At 40.9% G+C, this 8,119-nt stretch overlaps 1 protein-coding gene across 2 annotated transcripts in view; it reads left to right on the forward strand.

Annotated features, from left to right (window-relative positions):
• The window catches only part of SLAIN1 (SLAIN motif family member 1), a 130,797-nt gene that overhangs the window by 80,701 nt on the left and 41,977 nt on the right, over positions 1–8,119 (forward strand). Inside the window, exons 3-4 of one of the 2 annotated variants that reach the window (XM_019525266.1) lie at positions 4,035–4,184; positions 7,189–7,338. In XM_019525266.1, coding sequence (XP_019380811.1) covers positions 4,035–4,184; positions 7,189–7,338 — 300 coding nt within the window. The remainder of the gene's footprint in view (positions 1–4,034; positions 4,185–7,188; positions 7,339–8,119) is intronic. The other variant, XM_019525267.1, reaches the window with a different exon arrangement.

Genomic DNA, 8,119 nt, shown 5'->3' on the forward strand with positions numbered 1-8,119 from the left:
TAGATGTTAGAGTCGGAAGGGACCTCAGTAGATCATCAAATCCAACCCCCTGCATAGATAGGAAAGAGTGCTGGGTTCAGATGACCCCAGCCAGATGCCCATCCAACCTCCTCTTGAAGACCCCCAGGGTAGGGGAGACCACCAGCCAGCTCCCTTGGGAGCCCATTCCTGGCTGGGGGCTGCACTGCAGGGTGGGCAGAGCTACTGTGGAGCATGGCAGTGCTGCTGGGCCTTGGAGGGCTCTGGCCCCCTCCAGACCCCAGTGCTGCTGTGTAGCCTGCTGCAGCTCTGCCTACCCTGACCTGCCCTGCAGTGCAGTGCCCCTGCTGCGGAGTGGCTCATGCTCCCTGACATTATGACAGGGGCTGCTGCCCCTAGCAAGGGCCCTGCCGCCTCCTGCTGCAGCAGCATGGTGGGGGCATGGAGAGATGCTGGCCAGCAGAGCCCCTTGGGGTGGGGGGTAGGGACAGGGGTTATTCCCCCTGCCTCCAGCATCTGGTGGAGGGGACAGCAGGGGCCTTGTTCCAAGTGCAGCAGTGATGATGGGAAGACCCAGCTGCCAATGGGGCAGAGGGAAGACTAACTCTCCTCCCTGCTCGCCTTTGCCTCAGGGACCATGGTGTTCCGCTGCTGCGGCAGCAAGGGGGGAGTGTCTGGCAGACCTGGCTTGGGTCTCTGCTGGTGGGATAGAGAGGGGGGAATTAAACCCCTCTCTGGCCAGACCCTGCCTGCCCTAGCCTGTCCCTGTTCCAGCTGCGGAGCAGAGGAGCAGGACCAGCTTGCCTGGGCTGGAGTAGAGAACCCAGCCCAAAGAGCATGCCAGGATGCTGGAGGAGTCTGGTTTAAGTTAAACCTGGTCTGGGACAGACATTGCATAAACCTGCTTGAGCCAGATCAGTTAAGCCTGATACTACATTCAACTGGGTTTATGTCAAACTGGTTTTGACCATTTTGAAACTAGTTTATGTGCACTGACCTTCTGTTCCATTACAGGTTTAAATCAGTTTCTGACGCACAAACTGATTTAAGTGATAACTTCTGTCTGCAGCCAGAGGTCTAAATCTGATTTGAATTTATTTGTTGGAGGCCATCTGTGATAAACTATAGTACAGAACTTCAATTTCTTTAATCTCTTTCTGCAATGTAGACAACTCCATGTGATCGAGAGCTTGCATTCTTGCTGTGCTGCAACCTTTTTCCCTTACTAAAGAGAGCAGCTCTCAGAAGCTTCTTTACTTCAAGATTCTTCATTTCCCACTCCTACATATTTGTTCTTAATGCTCTGTTAGTCTTGGGTCCATCTTTACAATCTGTAGGGTACATGTCAGACTAGTTTGGAAACTTTTTTCTACAAGTTCTGTTTTTAGAAACTTGCTTTATTTTATTTTATTTCTTAAATGAAACGTGAGCCTCAAAATTAGTCACTATTGCAGGAGTGACTGATTTAAGATAAAAATGAGCATCACAAGACTTTATTTTGTTTTATTAAAATGGAGTCCAAATGAACTGAGTCTTTTGGATAGCGCAGGATGTAAATCTAATAAATAAACAAATACTTCCTGTAAATTTGAATCTAAAAAGCTGAGCTAAGTAATGAAATTTAAATTCAGTAAAGTTAGATACTCTGGTCAAAACATCCAAAACGAGCCACTTTTGTTTCCTTTTTGTCCTGTTCAGGTTTTTTGATGAGTCTATACGTATATGTGTATATTTTTATCACTTCTGTCTTTTCTTGAAAGCACAAACTGAAAAAAGTAATTTGAAATCTTCTTGTTTGCCATAAATACTAATTGTGTTTCTTAGTGTGGGTTCTTACTGTCATAACCACAATAACTGTAGGTTTGTGCTTGGTGGGGCTGTTCACAGTCGTTATTGTACAAAGTGATGAATGCTGTTTATTTGTGCTGTATTGTTGACCACATCTGTGGGTGAGAACATGCAGGCAGCTAATTGGCCTGGCAAGTGTTCAAACTGTTACAAAACAGCTTGTGTTGGATGAGAGAATAGTTCTTTGTGATCCTGTCAGTGTAATCCGTTGTTATTGAATGGTGATCTTTAACTACAGGTACTGAGTGTTAATAAAAAGTTTAAAAATTACAGGTACAGTTATACTGAGCGTTCTCTTTAAGACAGTCTGTGTAGTTGAACTCCTGTGGAATGAAACTGGGTGTGTTTAATGCTAAAGAGTAATAGGATTGATGAGTTGTAGACAGTGTGGCTAGATATTGTGCCAGTGCATCTTTGTTAAGACCTCAGAGCTTTAATTTTCTTTTTCTTTTGAAAGGTTGAGGAATTGTGTTGTCTTGGGAAAGGGAGGGGATCACACTATTTCCTTGGCCAAGCAGATTTTATTTTGCATGATTATGCCCTCATTCCTTAGTCTAATTTTTGTCACACCATGAGGGATTCTAGGGCATTGCAGATTCTTCACTTCCATTGCAGATTGCTTTGTTCCACTAATGGTAATGAGCGCTTCCTTTGTTCTCTCAGCAGTGCTACATATTTTCTGCAACACAGTAGCTTCAAAGGGAGAAGTTTGGTGTTGGTCTGAATGTGGTGTTGGTCTGAATGCACGGTAGAAAAGGTTGATTTGTACACCCTTTAAAGGGATTGGGAAACCATGGGTGGGAGTTTTTTTCTGAACAGGTGAGGAGCTGCTTGCACCTGAAGAGCTCAGCAGGGGAACTAAAAATCCTCACAATTTAGTACACTTCCCATTTACCTATGTAAATCCCTCACATTGGTTGTGCTAAAGAGAAGGAAATTTTTCTTCCTGCTACTCTAAACTGAAATGTAATGATCAGCACGGATCCTGGTTTTCTCTGACTAAAAAAAAAAAATCCCCAATTTTTGGTTTGGGTATTATCTGTCTTTGCAAGCTTTAATTTTCCCTTAGCCTGAAGAAGGGCACCTGAAAGCTTGCAAAGAAAGATAATTTTTTTGTGATTTTTTTTTTAGTTGGTCAAATAAAAGGTATCATCTCTGAACCAATAGTTTTGCATACCATTGGATAGCAGTTTATTAAATCTATCCGTACCCATCTGTTAGAAACCTTGGGCGGGCAATTATTTTAGGCAGAGGGCTGCTTACTGAGTTTTGGCAAGCTGTCGAGGGCCACATGGGTAGCCCCGGCCCTTGACAGGTGCCGCGCTCCTGGTCACCTCCCGTGACTGGAAGTTCTGTCCCATAACTCCTGATCTTTGCCACCAGAAGTCCCTCCCTTTGTCCCTGGAAGTACTCCTTTCAGCAAGGGATTTTGCCATCTTGGAACCAGAAAAATGCCAAATTATATTCTAAAAATCGAACATTTACAACATTCATTAATTTGATTTCAAAAAATATTTTTGTCCTGATTTACATGCGTTTGTGTAGTATACCTAGAGGTGATTGCATAATAGTTTGAAATGAAGTTTTACTCTTGTATGTTGTGGGGGGCATGGAGGGGTGGGTATAGGTTTGTGGGGGTATGTGGGTGTGTCTGTGGGAGTGTGGGATGAGGGAGCATGTGGGGGGGTGTGCATATGTGGGGTGCTGTGTGGGTGTGGTGGTCTGTGTATGGTAGTGCAAAGGGGTGTGTGGGTGCATGTGTATGGTGGGGGGTGTGTGCGGGACTCACTGTACAAACATACGCACACACTCTGCCCCTCCCTACACAGACACATACACACACACTCCGGGGTACTGGTGCACTCTGGGGTACTGCTGCAGCCCTGTGCTCCCTGGTCTGGTGATGCAGCTGGAAGCCACGTGGTGCTGGAGCTTCAGTTAGCTTACTCTTGCCTATTATATTGCTGAGTAGACCAAATGCTTTGCAATGTTATTGTAAATAATACATTAAATAAGTGGCTTGTTCTCTCATTTATCCACAAAAAAAAGTAAAAATTCTTCTGTTTTGCTATTGAACTTTGGGCCATTTTCTTCTTGACATGGACTGTTATAGTGAACAGATTATGATTTTATTATTTTATCTTGATAAGGTAATATTCCCTTTATAACCTTAAACGTTTAATTTTTTTTCTTTGCATCTGTAACAGCTAGCCGATGGCGGAATCTCTTCTCTACGCCTGTCTCCTTGGCTTTCCCTTATAGTCCTGTTGCAAGACTGTCCCCATATAGCAATGGCTTTAATAGTCCCAACTTCTCTAAAACCTCGAATAAAGCAATACTAACACCTGAAAGGACAGGTAATGCTTTTTTTTTAACTTGTTGCTTATAAAACTGCTTTACTAAATCTAATTCCTTTGTTGTTTAACAGCGATATACTAAATGCCTAACTGTTAGTTAAAAATGTCAAGAATTTTAGCTATAGGACTTACTAAGTGGAGGATTATCCCCTATTCTACATAATGTATTATAGTGAATTGGCTTTTATACATAGTCTTATTTTAACTGGAGAAGCCTTACATGACACAATGATTTGTCCTCACTTGTTACTCCTTTGTAAGATGCGCTAAACAAGTGAAGGTAGAATATGAAGCTTGGGGAAGTATAATTTTTAGTTCTAGTGGTGACCAGGTGGCAGAAGGCTTGTATTGCATTTTTTTAGCACAGTGTTGGATTTGCTTCTCCATTCTGTGCTTAAATACAGTGGAGGTGGAGGAGATCATTTCCTTTCCCTTTGATAGGTGACAGCTGTAGTCCAGGGGCAGTAGCACCAAAAGTGGCATGCTGATCTGTCCGGGCACTTTGTTTCCAAAAATCAAGACCTACCTAGTGCTGAGAAGCTTGCACCTTCTCACACTGAGATGGAAAATGGAAGTTCTTTTACAATAAATGGAAACACAAGGCATTTAAAACATGGTTTCATACTCTGGCTTTTACATAGAATCACATCTGACTAGCTTAGAGAGCAAAGAATGGCAGCCACTTTTTCTGGATATGTATTCAAAGTGGCATCTGTTAACTCCCCTGACCTTGCAGAACAGATTTAAATGATTTGTGAACCTAAACCTGAGCTAGAAGATTCTAGAAATTTGGAAAAATAATATGAACATATATTTATATTATTCAAAGGCAAAATTAAACTGAGACTTCAACCCCAGAAACACTCATGCATAACTTTGCAGTGTTAAAGTAATGTTGGAGGGATGTTGTAGTCATGATGTTCCAGGCAATGATTTTTGTGAGTGATATTTTTTAGTGGATCAGAAAAATGCATCTATTTCAAGTTTGTCTTAAGTCAGTGATTCTTGAGATCTTTTCAAGGGTGTCACTCAGTATTATCAGTGTTAGGTGTGCAGGCATGATTCACAAGATAAATAGAGTGATTTCAAATAAAGGTCCATAGTTTTAATGACTTGTGATCTTTCTGAGTTCTTTGCAAGAGAAAAATTGCAGTGTTATTTTTCTGTAAACAAAAAACAAATGGAAACTAAGAGCTGGCATTTTCTGAGGAGTGCTTTGAGTCTGACAAGGGGAGCCTTGAGTCTAAAAAGATTGAGAACCACTGATCTATGTCTTACTGGACCAGGTACATGATTGGGATAAAGATATTGCCCACAGAAACCCTGGCCTCTTTGCAGTGTTAACATGTGTTTTCAGCAAAGAGACCAAAGTATTGAAAACCTATTTTAGTTTCAGGAATGTCTCATGATTACTAAAGTAGGCAAGTTTCAGCAACCAACAATTCAGTTCTAAATATGTGTAATGTGGTGTAAGGTATAGTCTCCGCTGGCTGTTGAAAATTCTGTTTTTTAGTTTTATTTATGAGACTTTCCTGAAACTGGAATAGTTCATCAACACTTTGATCTTAATCCTGACAAAATAGTTGATTTGATTTGTTTTTTCTTTTCAGAATTATAAATCATGTAATTTAATTGCTTTTGAAATAAACAATTTGTGAGCTTTGCTGCCAGCTTATTGAAGGAAGCCACAATTTAGTTTGGAGACTGGACAAAGAAAAATTCCTGTCAAGTCTTCAAGTATGGAAATGTTGCAATATGATGCATGTTCATTTGAATGTTTTCATAACTGCTGTGAAGATAAATTGTGCTCAATATTTCTTATGCTGCACAATAAACTGATAGTGGTTGAATGTACTGTATGTGTGGCTGGATCAAGAAAATGTCAGTAAAAGTAACACTGGTGGGATGGGTTTGTGTATTTTGTTTTAAGACCTCCATTTCAACTATACTCAGCTTATAGAAAAAATAATGTTTGTACCTTTTTCCTGTTAACCCTTGAAGCTCGCTTGGGCTTGAATTAAAGTTCTCCACACTCTCTCTCATGTTGCCACTGGTAATAAAGGCTGCTTGCGGAGGTTAACAAAAAAAAAAAAATGTTAAATGGCACTAAACTTAGGACATTCCCATGCTGAGCCCAGTGGATGCCCAGAAGCAGCAGCATGTTAACTGGACCTGGCTTTCCCAAAGTCTGTATAGATAGAATGCTTTCATGGGGCTTTTTGGGTGCTTTTATTTAGTAGCTGATTGAATCAGCTTTAAATTAAAGCACCAAAAGGTCTCGCTGCAGGGTCTGATCTATACAGATGCTGCAAAGCCAGGTCGAAGTAATGCACTGCTTCTTCTACAAGCAGCCATAGATTCTGGCACAGAGACCCTCAGTTTCATCTATGCAGTCCCAGTACCTTCATTAGGCTGCACTTGGTGGACTGAACCAGTTTACTTAATTACTCATGTAACTAGTCCCAAAGGAATAGAATCCAGTTTCCTTTTCTATTGTAAGACCTATGTGGGGAGGACTTTCTATCTTATATGTTTGTACAATGACTAGCATACTGGGGCCTGGATTGTTATTACCAATTGGTCCAACTATAATTATAAATAGTTTTTAAAAAACTGTAATAAATAGGTATTTGAAAATAACTCAGAAACCGTGCACGTAGGAGAGTGGGTGAAGTTCGTGACACATTGATGCTCTCGTTTCCTAGAGGAGACCCCCTGCTCAGCCAAGAGCATCTCAAATGTTTGAGGTGTTTTAGAATAAAGGCTGGATCAAGTAATCAAAATTGAGCTGAGTAAATTGTTCTTTATTTGTGGTATACCTTTTTCACTATCAAACAGAGGGATTTGTATTCTAGAATGTCTTCCATGTTTCACAAGCATGAAATCAATAAGCGAGATGTTAATAGGAGTCTTTTTCCATTGACTTTCTATGAGCAAATAAAATTAATTTGGATGCCAGCACTTTGTGACACTTAGCTATAAATGAATGTGTTCTTTTGTGTAGGTTATACTTCCAGAAGTTCCCCTCTCAGCCCTCAGTCATCAATAGACAGTGAACTGAGCACTTCGGAACTTGAGGATGATTCTATCTCCATGGGATACAAACTACAGGACCTCACTGATGTTCAGATCATGGCTCGACTGCAGGAAGAAAGTATGTCTAATTTCTCTTAAATTGTTGTTTAATTGCAGTCGCACAGTTTTCTCAGGATAATTTGCCATTTGGTTTTCAAGCTTTTCATGGTTCATTTCAACCAGTTGTCTATTTTATTAAACGTGTTGTGTCGTCTTTGAATAGCAAGAAGAGAAACACTTCACATCCGTAGGAAAAATGTTTGAACGTGTTTTGTTTGGATAACTGGATCTTTTAAAAATGTGACATATATGTGTTCCTGCGTGAAGACTTAGGGGGTCTTCCTCATTTTAGTAACCTTGGATTTTGTTGTTTCATAGTTGTCTTACTGTGGTCAGTAATTTGGGAGTTCATGGAAGCTAAATCATGCATGAAACCCTTTGGAAAAGTGAAAAATGTGTGCGTGTCTTGGGGGGGGGCGGTGGTTCATGAATGTCTGTCCATCTTGTGAGGCTTTGAAATCAGTACTCCTCTAACCCTGCAGGTTGGGATATTCAGAGTTGAAACTTGGGGTTGATACTGGTTGAATTGCTGAATCACTGGATGAGTTGCTTCCACTTTGGGGAATGCATATGCTTTACCTCATGAATGTGGTAAATATAAAGGAGTCATTGGGAAAATAAACATACCTTTGTTTAAATCCTTTCTTGTGGCAGTTAGGACATAAGAGAAAGGGAGCCAGAAGTAGGAGCAGGTGAATAGAAGACAACAGAAGACAGTGATACAGGGAAAGAGTATAATGAAAGCCATATGGAATGGGTGAAAAAATTTCATAGATTTCATAGACATTAGGGCTGGAAGG

Source organism: Gavialis gangeticus, unplaced genomic scaffold, assembly GCF_001723915.1.
Source record: "Gavialis gangeticus isolate Ggan-Ray unplaced genomic scaffold, GavGan_comp1, whole genome shotgun sequence".
Taxonomy (NCBI): Eukaryota; Metazoa; Chordata; order Crocodylia; family Gavialidae; genus Gavialis; species Gavialis gangeticus.